The sequence below is a fragment of the Pterocles gutturalis genome, unplaced genomic scaffold (genome assembly GCF_000699245.1).
Source record: "Pterocles gutturalis isolate BGI_N339 unplaced genomic scaffold, ASM69924v1 scaffold6894, whole genome shotgun sequence".
NCBI classification, from domain to species: Eukaryota; Metazoa; Chordata; class Aves; order Pterocliformes; family Pteroclidae; genus Pterocles; species Pterocles gutturalis.
In genome coordinates, this window is record NW_010135630.1 from 18,238 (window position 1) to 33,162 (window position 14,925).

At 46.4% G+C, this 14,925-nt stretch overlaps 1 protein-coding gene across 1 annotated transcript in view; it reads left to right on the plus strand.

The window, feature by feature from the left end:
- The window catches only part of SYNDIG1 (synapse differentiation inducing 1), a 60,414-nt gene that overhangs the window by 8,103 nt on the left and 37,386 nt on the right, over window positions 1-14,925 (plus strand). Inside the window, exon 2 of the mRNA XM_010081970.1 lies at window positions 7,119-7,256. Coding sequence (XP_010080272.1) covers window positions 7,119-7,256 — 138 coding nt within the window. The remainder of the gene's footprint in view (window positions 1-7,118; window positions 7,257-14,925) is intronic.

Below are 14,925 nucleotides of genomic sequence, written 5' to 3' on the forward strand. Positions count from 1 at the left end.
TGGCAGCTGGCCTGTTTTAGGATGGATCTGTTGTTCATTGCTGTCTGCAGCAATCCCTTCCAGTGGTGATGTGCTGAATGCAAGTTACTGATGAGCTCAGGGGAAACTGTCTGTGGGTGTCTAGGAAACATCACAAGGGAGATGATCAGAATCCAGGGGGACAGAAGGAAGAATGGGCCTGGACAGCTGCATCCAGGGTTGGGTTATTTTTTTGTTGGTTGTTTTGTTTTGTTTGGTTTTTTTGCCCCTGATACATTTTGGTTTTGCAGGGTTATATATGAAAAGCTTTCCAAGCAAGGAGAGACCTCAGTGAGCCCGCTCTGCAAGGCTGGCCGTGCGACTGGCGATTTAGACTGTGAGTTGGGAAAACAAAAGGAGCTGGACCAACTCAGGGCTAGTGGATTACGGATCATTTAAATACCTTTAAAATTTAAGGGGAGCAACTGCAGAGCTCAAAATGGTAAAAAAGAAACAAATAAACAGGCAAAATAAAATAAATAAATAATGGAATAATATGTCACCAGAACAAAGAATCCATAATGGTGTTTTGCCAATTGACGGGGTTAGCACAAAGGACACAGGCACAAAATTAAAGAAATAAAGTTATTTTTACTTATGTTTAAAGTGATAAAATAATGAGGAAAATAATACAGTGAAAGTAAATTAAGGCAAGATAAAGTAAAGCAGCAGAATAATAAGCGAACTACTGTAGCAAGCATAAAATAAGGTGATGCACCTAATCATTGCTACATAGAGTTAGCAATAGTGATTAAGAAAGATACATCACCAATAATCTGTTACCATCATCCAGATCCACAGTCACTGGGGATCCCAGTTGCAGCGAGGATTTGGAGAACCCTTCTTGGCAATTGGGAAATCTCTGTACAGTGCGTCCACTGTATAGATGAGGCTTCCAGATTTCCCTGCTAACGTTCCCTGCTTTTATACAGTTGAATAAACAACTTTATATCTTAAACTGCAAAAAAACCATCTGGTGTGGTTTTCTCCTAGTTAACTTCTCTCTTGCGCTTGGCCAGAGCAGGAGAGGGGAGATAACAAGAACAAAAGAATTTGGTAATCTTGATTATGTATCTCTCAGCAGAGTCTGTCACAACTTTGTCACGTTCTTTTACTTAGAGGCTTATCTGTTTTTGACAAATGAGGCTACTGTTACACAATCAGTATCTTTCTGCCAGCTAGCCTTACACAGCAAGCATTACAGCAAAGCTCTATAAGAGTTACAATAAAGCTTTAATAAATTGGCATATATTCATAAGGTCATACATTGCATATGTGAGCAGTAAGATGCGTATTAGATATATTGTTAGGTTGTGACGTTCATCTAGAGGTCAGGTTTGGTTCAGGGCCTCACTGCTCAGGCCCTAGTATTTCAGACAGGAACAAGTTTTTGGAGACATCACCTCTTAAGTAAGCATCAGCCAGATGCTGCTGCTCAGTGACAAGAGAGAGTGTTGAGGCAGAGCAGTAATAAACTACAGCCTGTGGTGGGGGAGCTGCCATCCAGCATGCTGCCTTCGCCATCTGCTGCATTAGGGTGAACTCAAACTGCTTGCAGCAGAGAAACGGGATGCAGAATGCTGGTCAGAAGAGGGCATCACGTTTAACTGCGTTACTAAAACAGGCATTGTGTGGAGGGAAACAGAGCACATATTATCTTATGGTCATATCACGTGTTGGTCTTTATCAAAAACAGACCACGGCACCATCTGGGTTTGAAGCAGATCCCACGGGGCTCTGCCAGAATTCAGTTTTGTATGCAGTGTGTGCATGTTGATAAATTGGTTGCTTTGAAGGAAAAAAAAAGGAGTAATACCAGAAGGGCTGTTTCCTGAATATCCATCAAAGGTTTCTGGCAACTGCAGTTCACAGCAGGCCTCGTTGTCTGACTTCTCTAGTGTTCCTCGTGTTTTCCTACTGGAAGAGCCTGTGCGGCTCTCAAGCCCAAGCCCCGGTACGCTGCAGGCAGCCCACGGCAGACTGTCTGCACAGCCTCTGTTCACTCATAATGTCCTGGCTGAGGTAAAGCACATAGCTTTTAGGGATAGCTAGCCTCAATTTAAGAAAGGCTTTGTGTAATAGAAAAATCCATTACAACTGCAGAAAAGTGTTCATCACCATCTCTGTTAAAAATCTGCACCTTGTGTCTGCTCTTCATCTGTTCTGCTTTCAGTCACTGGTGTTTCTTCTGCTTTTCAGCCAAATGAAAGAGCTGTCTCTGATCAGAAATTGTCTGCTCATGCGGGCACTTACGATGAAATTGCATCTTAAACTTATCTTACAAGTGACATTGGCTGCTCTGCTTCCTTCCTGTGGAGATGATTGTCTGTGGCATGATGCCTGTGCCTGCCTTCTGATTCCCAATTTCTCCAACACACTTGGGAAGTGGTGGTACCAGAACTGGACCCAGTATGTCCATGTCTGTGGTACTGTGCCTTTCCTTCCCTCGCCATGGATCACATTCATTCCTCCCCTGGTGCATCGCAGAGGAGGTTTATTTTCAGCTTGCTCTTGATGGAACGCTCTGGTCTTGTGGTCCTCCTTGGGGTCGCTGCCTCATGAAACACAGTCTGAAACGCAAACCCCGCATTCAGCTCTGTGTACAGCCATCCTTGCTCTGTGCCAGGTGATTCCTGGTGGTCCTTTCAGGGGTGGGGTGTCTGCATGACTTGGTATCCCATTTTAAATGTCCTCTTCTCTCTCTCCCGTCCCTTCTGCACTCATTTGCCGAGGAAGCTCTACTGTCAGCTGAAGCAGCTAGTTGAATTTCATGGACTAAAATTCACTGATGGTTCAGCTGCGCTCTATCAGTCTCCAGGGTGGCCACGTTTGTGGCTATGTTCAAGGCTGACTTCTTCTGCAGGTCATTTGTGAGGTGTCAGAAGCAGCCCCCTTGAATGCAGAGGCCAAGGTTTCCTGAGGAATTCTCTAGCGCTCAAATTCCAGCCACTGCAAAATCCCACCCACTCCGTGTCCGGTCAGCAGGCAACTCCTTTCTCACAACACAGTTAATTTCTTCTCTTCATCCTTTGTCACATCCACAGTTTCTGCAGAAATCCAGTTTATATCCTGCCCACATTTGTTGTGCCCAATGCATTTCAGGGCTGCAGAGATGAGCACCGTGGAAGAACATGTGTAAATAGGACAGGATCGAAGAGCTCGTGTGGGGGCTTCTCAGCTGGTTCACTCAGCGAAAGCCTTCCCTTGGATGGTGTCACCTAGTCCTCTGGGGAAACAGGCTGTTGTCTTCAGGTCTTTCCCCCATATTACCAGGGGAAAATAGGAGGGACAGGGCAGGGCAGGAAAAAGGAAAGGAGAGGAGGTAGAGGAAAGAGAAGAGGAAAAGGAAACAAAGAAGGAAAAGGAAAAAGAAGAAGGAAAAGGAAGAAGGAAAAGGAAGAAGCAAAGGAAAAGGAAGAAGGAAAGAAAAGGAAGAAGGAAAAAGAAAAAGAAAAGGGAAAGGAAAAGGAAGAAGAAGAAGGAAGAAGAAAAAGGAAGAAGGAAAGGAAAAAGAAAAAGAAAAGGAAAAAGAAGAAAAAGAAAAAGAAAAAGAGAAAAAGAAAAAGAAAAAAAGAAAAAAGACAAAGAAAGAGAAAAATAAGAAGGAAAGGAAAAGGGAGAAGGAAGAGGAAAAGGCTGCTTGCTTTCTTTGTCATTCACTGTAATCCACATTCATCTGGGCAGGGTGCTGTGCTGTGGTGAGATGTCCTCTGAGGCCTGACCTCCTGGTAGCTCCAGTCTTGTCTGCACTCTGGAGGTCACCTCTTCCTCGTAACAGCCACAAAAGGGCTGTGGGTAAACTGAGGCTGAGATTGCTTTATGCCGTGCTGTCTTCTCAGCTGAACCCCAAGCGTGTTGGCGACGGACACGCAGCAGTAGTCAGCGGGGATGAGGAGGATTGTTGCCAGTGTAATAACTGCTTTTGCAACAAATGGTCGACTGGAAGCAGGAAATCCACACTGCGTGCTCAGTGATTTCAGAGGTGTGTCATTTCTGCCACAGGGCCGTTTGCACAGGTGTCTGTGCTCACAGCAGAAGAGGATAACTCAATCATGTCTCTACCACCTCAGCAAAATGCCTGGAATAAGTGGGAGTTGTTAGGAGAGTGACTGTTAGGGATCTTTGCTGATGAACAGAAGATATCTCAACCAAGAAAGGGATGCTCATTGCCAGGTATTTTTTTTTTCGGTGGTTGTACAAATTCTCTTTCGATTGCTTATTATTTGGTTGGAGGATGCACTGGTGGTACACATGTAGAAAGAAAAACCTATTTTTTTTGTTTGATATTTCAGATTGCTAAAACTCATCTAGCTTAATATTAAATAAGGAAAAGTTTGCCTGTGCGGGTCTTGCTCACCACCCAAAACTTGAAGATTAATTAATTATGCTGTTCCACAAATTCTGCAAGAGCTAAAAGCTTTCAGATTAGTGAAATTATGATGTAATTGTGAAAAGTTCCATGTAAATTTATAAAGAGACTGTTAGACATGAAAGGAGCAGTGCTGTAGACAAGAAAACCAGTGTTGATGGAGGATTGGTCTGCTAATTCAAAGCAGCTGTAGTTGGTGAAAGTAATTCTGACTTCTCAGCATCCCTGGTGCCCAGCTCCCCCAGTGCCGGGGTGCAGCTCCTGCAGAACCAGGAACAAAACAGCCAGCTAGGTAACCAAACTGTCAAAAGTTTCCCCGTGTCAGAAGGGTTTCTGGATAGGGAGATCATGTTGTAAGAGAGAGGACATCAGGGAGGAGAGTTTGCTTGGAGAAACGAGGGTTTAGCTGGAAGGGGTGACAGGTACCTTTTGCTGTTGGATTTCTTTCTGTGATTTATGACTTTTTTTTCCTCCACCCTTCTGGTTCATGTCTGGGCTACATGGTCAGGGCTTTCTGGTCAGAATTATTCTGTCACTCTTGGTGAATGACAGTCAGGTCATCTGATCCAGTGTGTACTGTGGGGACTTGGCCCATCAAAATGACATTCATGGTATAACTCTACTGTTCAGTTAGTAGGAGCCTACAGTGGCTTAATCTGCCCCAGTAAGGGTTTTGATGTCAGCATAGCTAAGAAAACGTCTGCAATTATCCTCTTGCAATTTAACAGCCACCTCTCCAGTTGGCATGGAAGCTCTTTGGGATGTTCTCATGCCACCACCCTGAGAATGGTTAGTCCCTTTGGAAAGCAGCAAATTTTATGGTTCAGCACTTGATCAAAGTTATCTAGAGAATCTTTGCCCGGTTTCATCTTCATCTGCAAGAAAAGGCAATGTGAAGTATTGGACAGGTGGTCTCCACAGATACAATGCCAGCACACTACTCGGCCAAGAACTGGGAAATCAAAAGCGTTTTTGTTTCTGTACCTTACCTCTCATGAAGTCCAGGGAAGGGCACTGTTTCCAGAGAGCATTTCAGCAACGTTGTGGGTTTCTCCCTCCCTCTCTCTTCTCTTACTCTTGAGAGGAGATTATTGCTATTAAAAATAACTTACATGGCCAGTTCTGAAAATTAAATCAGAAAAAGGAAGTCACCAAGCTCAAACACTTTACACCAGCATCAGCAGGTGTCCCTTCAGAGGTGGGATTTTATTGAGTTTGTGCCAAATGGAGCTTTGTCACCTCTGCTGAGGTATCAAGACTCCCGACACAGGCTGGGATGCTCTACATGCTGGTGTTCACGTGCACCACACCACCTCAGTGCACGGCACCTCTCTGGTCCCCGTCCTCTCCCTCCCAGGCCCCAGACTCTCCATATCAGCAGGCGATGGGTCATATCATCTGGTGGGTTCCCCAAATGGGTCGGCTTGGGAGGCAGTCCCTTTGCCCAGTGCCAAATATCACCAGGCTGCCAGCATCTCCCAGGTTCTCTGAGTTGTGGCTTGCTGGTAGCACGTTTGGAAACGTACCTTCTTGCGCATGGGTTGATTTTCCTGTCTTGCACACTTAGCAGCCTGTTCAGGAGTTTTTCACTTAGAGTTCACACTGGTAGAGCACTGTTGCTTTAGCGGTTGTTTTGGACCAAAGGCCAAAAATTTCTGAGCAGGCTGATAAATTTCTGAGAGGGACACAGAACCCATGCCCAAAAGGGTAAGCTTCTAAATGTGACACAGATGTCTTCCTTTTGGTGAGATTTTGCACAGCATTTCTGCTACAATCATTGAAGAACGTGCAACTACAAAAGGGTTTTTTGAGAAGATTTTCAGCCACCTCATCTCAGGCTGGAGGTGCTCCCAGGGTGAGTTAAAAGCTCTGCAGGACCCTTCTTTCACCAAAGCTGTAACTCCAAAGCCTGGAATAACCACAGCCTCTGTGCCTGTTGCTGCATGTGGGCTCCCTGCAGGCGAGAAGGAAGCCACCAGAGAGCAGGCTCTCTTCTGCTTCTGCTCTGCTGCAGGATGGGACTTGCTCAGCAGCGGGACGGTCAGGTCGCCTGGGGACCAGTCCTAGCGATCGCAGTGAAAGAAGCTTTTTCTAGGTCAGGGTTGCTGCAGCTTGGCCATGGGGCATCTAAGAAACATTCCTTAGAGGTGCTTCTGCTACACACTGTAAATCTGGCAGCATCCCATTGCTCCTGGAGCAACTCATGCTTTTTTCTCTTTCAGCTTTTGCTGCCCTGGTTCCTTATGCTTAGGTTTGCACCACATTTGTCACATTGTCCCCAGCGGGTAATGTCTGGCTGATGTTCTCCTGGTCACCTGAGCAGTGACCTTCCAGAAGACTGGCACTGGAGTTAGGAGATGCAGAGCACCCAATCCTTCTGCATTAGATGTGTGACATGATATTTCCAAGGTGCCACCCCACCCAGGTCCACCCTGGTTCATCTGACTAGAGTGTTGCTTTCTTTCATTCAGGAAAGATGAATGTGTAAAATGGGCCCTTTTCAGCTCCCTGCCGTGATTTCCAGAATCTCTTGTCATTTCTCGCTTCTTGCTTTCAAGTTCATGCTGTAGTGATGAAGGCTGTGACACAGGCAGTGAATGTTGAGGAATTGCCCTGGTGTGACTGGGGAGAGTTTTGTGGGCGGATGATCGCAGCCTTGGCCCATGGCAGAGGAGAAATAACAATGCCATTAACCAGCACCTCTACATTTCTCTCTCCCTTGCTATTCCAGAGCGATTACTCAAGTGACACCGAAAGCGAAGACAATTTCCTGATGATGCCACCAAGAGATCATCTCGGCCTCACTGTGTTCTCCATGCTCTGCTGCTTCTGGCCATTGGGAATTGCTGCCTTTTACCTGTCTCATGAGGTAATGTTAAAACATCTCCTGCTAATTCAGAGTTTTGCATCCACGGAGTAGCCATCACCCCTGACCATGAAGGAAAGTTCACCAAAACCCAAATGTGGGCAAGACATTCTCCAGGGTGGTGGGAGGTGGTTAAACAGGGTAGAGTTTGCCCCACCTTTGTATGTCTCTGTGATAGTCGTGGTTGTCTTGTGAGATACTTTGCTGTGGGAGGAGTCTACAAAATATTTTAGGTTTTAGTTGACAATGGTCAGGTTCCATGTCAGGTTGTACAATGGCCAGTTAGGGATTTTCTGTGGACATGACTTCTGAGTGGAAAACAACCTTGCTATCTTAAACACGTGAATTTCCTATTGGGAAAACTGATCTATTGGTTCCCAAGCTGACCATCTGGAAAAGCAAACCAAGTAATATCCTTCTAGGAGCACAAAAATAATTTCTGTTCTGCAGGAGCGAATTTGCTTTCCAGGAACCATTTCCTTTCCCCGTGAAAAATCGTTCAGTCTGTTCTTTGTGTCCAGTTTCAATGCGGACATATTTTTTACCAGAGAAGTGTCAGTGTTTTGGTTTGTTTCCTTCGTGAGACGGGCTTGCTGGTTTCCAGCCTGTGCCTAGCAATCACCTCATGCCCCATCTATTTGTTTCGACAAGTATGTCTTCATGAGTGCCTGCAGAGTAATTATTGAGTTTCCCAGCATGGCAATAATGTAACGTGACAGACAAGGAGTCACACTGGAAGTCTCATCAGTGACTACAAGGAAACGTTCGCTTGTATTTCTGTCTACCGGTGGTAGCAATGCCTGTTGCAAACTACAGTCTGTACTCCACAGCACCAGAATCACTCACCCTCTTGCCTGTCTTTTCTGTCGTGGGTGTCTGCCAAGCCTGGGCAGGCACGTCGGATCTGCAGAATCCTAGTCTTTAATAGCAGCGAAGGAGATACAGCACTACTATTTTCTACGTTAAATGAGGTGTCTGTCATTGAACTTGGAAGCCTCTGAGACAACTAAAGTTTGTCCAGTGCTATTGATTTCTCAAGTTTGCGTCAAGGGATTTGCCTGATGACGGTTAACAGTAAAAAGTGAAGCATGGGGTGGGATCTGCACATGCTTCGGTATCCTGCTGTTTGGTCCTTCAGGCAGAGCGTTCGCCAGTAGTTCCGATGGCCAACGTCTCTTCACACGTATGGACTCGGCAGGATTTTTCACCAATGCTGCAGCCAAGGAAGGGTTGAGAGTTTGTCACCATTAGCAGCGTGTTTGCTCTGTGCTCGTTAATTTCCCGCGGCAGGCCTGGGGATTGCTACCTGGTTTTATCTAAGCAATGAAGGCACAGCACAGTCCAATAAATGCAAAACAAACAACACAATTAAGTACTAAAAACCAGTATGGCTGAAAAACTAAATGTGCTGAGAGCCGGTGTAGAAGGGACCGGGCATCCACATCAGCTGTGAGCTGATTCGAGGGGCCAGCGTGAACCCATAAGACCCTGCTACCTCGATGAAAACATAAGGAAGGTGGAAAAGACCACAAGAAGACAGAAAAGTGATAATGATGTTGTGGCTGAAGGATTTAGGCCCTGGAAAATGGAAATTTGGGCGTTGTTTGGTTTAGCATGATGATGGAGAGCAGCTGAATGTGGCTGCTTAAAACTAGGAGCTGTCAGCAAGAAAGATCAGGCAGGTGCTTTGCTTTTATTAGGCTGAGAGACAGTAAATTAATCTTGACCCCTTGGATGCACCAAGGCAGGCAGTGGCTAAATCCGGCCAAAAGGAAGGACTGCGTTTCTAAGGATTTTTGACTTCTGCTTTTTGTTTTTGCATTGGAAGTAGAAATCTTTTTACCACTCCCCACTAAAAAAAAAGATAATAATAATAACACCCCCACCCCTGCATGCTCCTTTCCTCCAGTCTCTCCTCTTAGCTTTCTGTCCATGAAAAGCGCTTGTGGTGAACTTTTTTAAAAAAAAACCTGGTCTCCTGTAGGTGTGCGATGCATTTACAGATGTAGGTCTGATTGGCAGAAGACACATTTGCAGAACAGCTCAATCCAAGGGGATGGGCGCTTTCCATTTATTCCTGCAGCACCTGGCCGTACATTTACACTGCATATATTTATGATGTGGTGCAAAATAATTATACAAGGAGGAATGCTTTAATGTTTTGGAGATGCTCTTTACAAACAGAATGATTTCGTTTTCCCTGTGCTCCGTAAAAGCAATGTGCTTCCTGCAGGGGCTATTTCTGTGTGGGACTTAGTTTCCACCGAGGCTCTTGCAAATGTGCTGCTGACTTTGGGCTTCTTGGAGGCCACCTGTATGGAAGGATGCAGCTGTGCAGGGTCTGCCTGCATGGTGGAAATGAATGTGCATCAGGTTTAGCTGAGCCAGCAGGGAGGAGCAGTAAATTCAGAAATGCACTCTGTGAAAGCAAAGCCAGTTCCTTTCCATTGGGATATCTGGTTTTCATGAGTAGGGCATCGCCTGGTGATCTTTCTTATCCCAAACAACAACAAGAGCGCTGCTTTTCAATTTCCCTCGGTGAGACAGAGCACCTGAAGCCATCACTTGTGTTGTATACTTGCTCATTTATTTCCTTCTGTTTTGATCTGTGTTTTCCTTCCCACAAGAGATTTACACCCACTGCTTGTGGCTGCCCAGTCCAGCTCCCAGTAAACTGCTGGCGGGACTGGGCCTTTTCCTTCCCAGCTATCCTGTCTTCCATCATGCTTGCTTCTTTGGACCATGAGATCAGGATATGACTCTCATTGCCTCACAGGCACAAGGTGTCCTCCTGGTCATGTCACACTCAGTAGAGTCCAGGTCCCCATCTCGCCTGAGCCATCGCAGCTGAAACACAGGGGCTGTGCACACATCAGCCAGTTGGGTCAGGGTGACCTCTCAGGAGGGATAATGTCTCTGAGCACTCTGGTTTTTACCAGTAGACAGTGCTTGTTGGCTGATTTTCCAGATTTCTACAAACGAGGCATGTGAGTTTTCAGGCTTGCAGTTTTTTTTTGGATTATCTGCTTTCCCAACAACCTATAGCTCAGTCTGAAGGGCTTGGTCAGAGGGGCTTTTGTGCAGGTTGCAGGGAAGCCTTTGCAGAAGAAAGTGTAAATGTCATATGTCTTCCACCATGAAACTCTCCTCCACAAACAGTATCTGATGAAAAAACCCTCATCGTGTTTATTTTTTTTCGTGAATCTCCACCCACTGGAGTCATGCAGGTGCCTTGGTTTTCATTTTGTGGAAGTTTTTAGCTTTGTAGACTGTAGGCAAGTCTGAAGCTTCGTAAGTCAGAGAAAGAAGTTAAAAAAAATATCTTTTTGTCTTGTCAAGTTTACCACTAAACCTATCAGATGACTTATTGGGGGGCCTGTCAGGATTTCTGCTTGGTGGGGGTTGGCAATCCTACGTATCTCATCCCTTGGGTTGTCCTTAAAGAAAAGCAGGGACTGTGTGCTGGGTAAAAGGATTTTCTCTGGTTTTCATGCAGACAGGAGGTGTATGTGACCAGGCAGAGGAGCAGCTTGTCTTTCTTCATGATAACTTCTGAACCATTTGGCTACATTCTATCCAATTTTCGGAGATAGAGGCTTTGGAAAAAATTTATTTTGACATGTTTCAGTGGTATTCTGCATCACATTTTGACACCCAGTCACTGCTAGGAAGAACGTGGAAATAACAGCCAGGTGTTATCAGTTGTTTATTTATTAGAAGCTCATAGACACCATCTCAACGGGGGAAACCATGAGACGGGACAGTGGTGTGACATGCCACGCTCCACCAAACCGGCTGGTGATGCTGGTAAGACCTTTTCATGGTAGTGCTCATTCAAAAGAGCTGACTGTCAAAAGAAGATGAGCTTTAACGTCCTTAAATATAACATGAAAAAGTCCTTTTTTTTTGGTGCCTTGGCCCAAGATACCAAATCCCACAATCCCGGAGTTGAAGCTGGGCTGTTGCTCAGAGCATGTTTTGGGGCTGCCCAGCCCTGCCTTTGCTGCTGGTCACGCGAAGCTTTGAGCTGTCTGTGTGGATCACTCAAAAAGCAAATCTCTGAGCTCTTTGTCTGGCTGTGTGAGAGTGGGCACGTGCAGGCAGCCTGCTGATGAAGTTTTGTCGTCTTTGAACTATAAAAGCTTATGAGTAAAACCTCCAGACAACTAAAATGAGTCAAAATAAGTCAAAATGAGTTCCTCCTCACATGGAGCTGCTAAGGACTTTTGTGGCAGGAATCTTCCAAGCAGAGCTCTGTGCTGGTGTCTTGCTGAGGTGGCCAAAGGCCAAGGGTGTGACCGTTGTCCTCGTGTGAGAGCCCTGGCCCTGGGAGCTCCACCGCTCACTGGGCTGTATCCCGGTTGCAATGTAGATGGCAGATACCATGACGTATGGGTTCCTCTGAGCCTGTTTCAGTCTTAATAGCTGATGAATGTAGATTCTGTTTGGTTAATATTTATTATTTCTTGACATGCCAACTCTTTGGCTGTTGGAAATCACCACTTCTCCCCTCACTTCTGTGTGGAAGATCTGGTTTGCCAACCAAGGAGGGGCAGTGATGCTGGGGCAGTCTGTGCTTACGTGACTTCCCCCCTAGGTGCCTATAGCTCTGAGACCCTTGTGTCGTGGGGCTGAGCTTCTTGCTGGGATGAGCTGTGTGCTCTGGGGGCTTTTCCTCAGTGATCACCCCAAGAAAAAACTTGAGTTCTTCCAGCCACATTCGTAACACAGAAATAGCTGTGGAGTACTGGCATGTTAGATTTCTGAAGTTTGAGTTTGAAAGCATTGGAAGCAAGGTTTTGTGTAAGGAAATGTGGGGTAAACGTTGCTTGCAAACTGCTCATACAGCTCTGCTCGCAAACTGTCCCTCTGTCTGAGCACATATGCATGCTCTCCTGTTAAAACACAGCGCTTGCAGGAATAAGCGCTTCAAGATCATCGAATGACACCGTAATTTTAGCTACCACAAGACAGCTGCCTTGTCATTGCATATGGCTCTTCAGGCATACATAGCTTGTGCTTTGACTTGCATCGAGCCTATGTCTGAGGAGCGTGGCCTGTGCTCATCACTTTTAGCTGTGAGGTTTCACCCCCTGTCGACCTTGTCCTCACAGGGGGTTGGAGCAGGAGCTGCCAGTGCGTGACCCACGCATCCTACCCTTGGCAGGTCTGTAGATGTGACTGATATGAACCTGGAGGTGGGTCTGCCCCTGGGGGAGGAAGCAGTGCTGGGCACACTGGTCTCCCTGGCTGGGCAGCACAGGTTAGTATGTGAGCAACAGACACAAGCCCAGTTAACTGCCGACCATGCACGTTCATAAGATACGGAGACAGATGCTATTAGAGGAAAGTATGTTGGGCCAGGTATAACAGCCCAAGAGGGGCAAACCTGCTGCTGCTCCATGCCCACAGGTCCAACCAGCAGTGAGGCTGAAGGTGTGCTCCCAGCAGGGGCACACACGCAGAGCATCCATACACACCTTGTACACTGTCATCCAGATCCGGACTCGCTGGGGAGCCCGGATGCAGCGAGGATTTGGAGAACCCTTCTTGGCAATTGGGAAATCTCTGTACAGTACGTCCACTGTATAGATGAGGCTTCCAAATTTCCCTGCAAATGGTCCCTGCTTTTATACAGTTGAGTAAACAACTTTATATGTAAAAGTGCAAAAAAAAATCTGGTGTGTTTTTCTCCTTGTTAACTTCTTTCTTGCACTTGGCCAGAGCAGGAGAGGGAAGACAACAAGAACAAAAGAATCTACTAATCTTGATTATGTATCTCTCAACAAAGCTTGTCACGACTTGCCGCATTCTTTTACCTTCTGTGGCGATAGGGCACATCCGTTTTTAATTTTGGCAACTGTTACACAATTAGTATATTTCTGCTGGCTAACCTTACACAGCAAACATTACAGCAAAGCTTATAAGCTTTTATAAATTGGCATATATTAATAAGGTAATACATTGCATATGGGATTAATATTATACATATCAGATATTGTTAGGTTGTAAGGTTCATCTAGAGGCCAACTTTGGTTCAGGGCCTCACTGATCAGACCCTAGTATTTCATACACATACACCTTGTACACCAGGTGTTGACATATGTGCATGGCTGGCCACACAGATCATGGAAAGACACTCAGAGCACTCAGCAAATGCAGACAGCACCAGTAGCCTCGTCCTGCTCCCCTCTCTGAGCAGGATGGAGCTCCACTAGTGAGAATGTATGTATATATACGCGCACATCTGTGCAATGTGGATCCCTCCAGTACCTGGGCTCAGGCATCCAGTCTGCCCAGTAGCGAGACTGAGGATCCCTCAGCCTTCCTGAGGAGAAATAAAGGGCATCAGGGAGAGGGAAATGTGCCATGTTGGATGGGGAAACTGCAAGTGGGAGAAAGGCTGTCATGAGCAGTGTTAATTTAGGAGGATGATATGGGATGTGATAGCGTGGGTAGGGCCAGTTTACTCCTCCAGGTAAAGGAGGAGAAAAGAAGAGCCTTGAAGAAAGGCAGATTAGAGATTCCCCCTGTGAAGAAGGATCAAATGTAAGATTGCATGAATACTGTAAGGGGCTTTCTCTGCCATTGTCGCTCACACGCAGGCATGTTCATGGGGCAGGTGGTTGCAGCTACTGGCACTAAATAGATTGGTATGATAATCTCTGTTCTAACTAGGACAGCTTTTTCTGGGGCTGGAGCTCTACCTTGACACTGAGAGTCCCTGTGCAGGCTCAGAGTGAAAGGCAAACGCTCGTAGGGTAATGCTCCTGGCCAGCAGAGCCCACGGGGCATGCCATGTGCATGGACAAGGCTGTGTTCACAAGGGCTGCTCCACAGAAGGTGGCCGCTGGCTGCCTTCCCTTGCACCCGTCAGGCAGATGGCAGGTTTGCTGAGCAGAGGGTGGTGGCGAATACTGAACAGCACAGCCTGTGCCCTCATAAAATGATGTGGCTGCTGTTCTCAACCGTGATACGGAGAGAAGCTACCTGCTGAGATAGCTGGAAGCATTTGTTTCTGTGTGAGAGTGTTGGGTCTCTTGCTCTTCTTGGAAGAGCAGCTCTGAAATGGGTGTCCCTGGCCCCTGATAAGGGACATTTGGTTGACATCCCTTGGCTTTGCAAAAAAGCTGGTCACACGGTTCAGTACATTAACGGTTTGTGACTCCTCCTTTCAGAAGAGAGGGAACGCCCAATCCTGGACAGAGTGGCAGAGTATGTCCCGTGGCCCTTTGATTCCCTCGGGTCTGCCCCAGCCCATGATAGCTGCCCTGCAGTGGGGTTCATTAACTCCCCGCAGCTCTTAATTCTCTGCTTTGCAGGCAGGACCTGGCTCCCAGACGGCGGTCTGAGCCTGGGTAGACTTTGCTCGTGCCAACTTTTCCCTTTGAGGTAGACATCTCCTGAGAAGAGAGACATTTGTGCACACAAGGAAATGGCCACGTAGAGCACGTTGTGTCTCAGCAGCTGCTGGTCTCAGCGCGCTGTGGGTGAGGTCTTGGGCCAGGGAACTTCGTGAGTGTCTTGTATAATATCCTCTTCATTCCTCTTTGTCCTTTTGATCTTGTAGTCACATTTCCAAGTCATGAACTACAGCTACAAAAAGGGATTAATGAATGGCCTGATTGCTTTAGCCCTTAAGCTAATTTTAAATAATTGGAAAGGTAGCTTG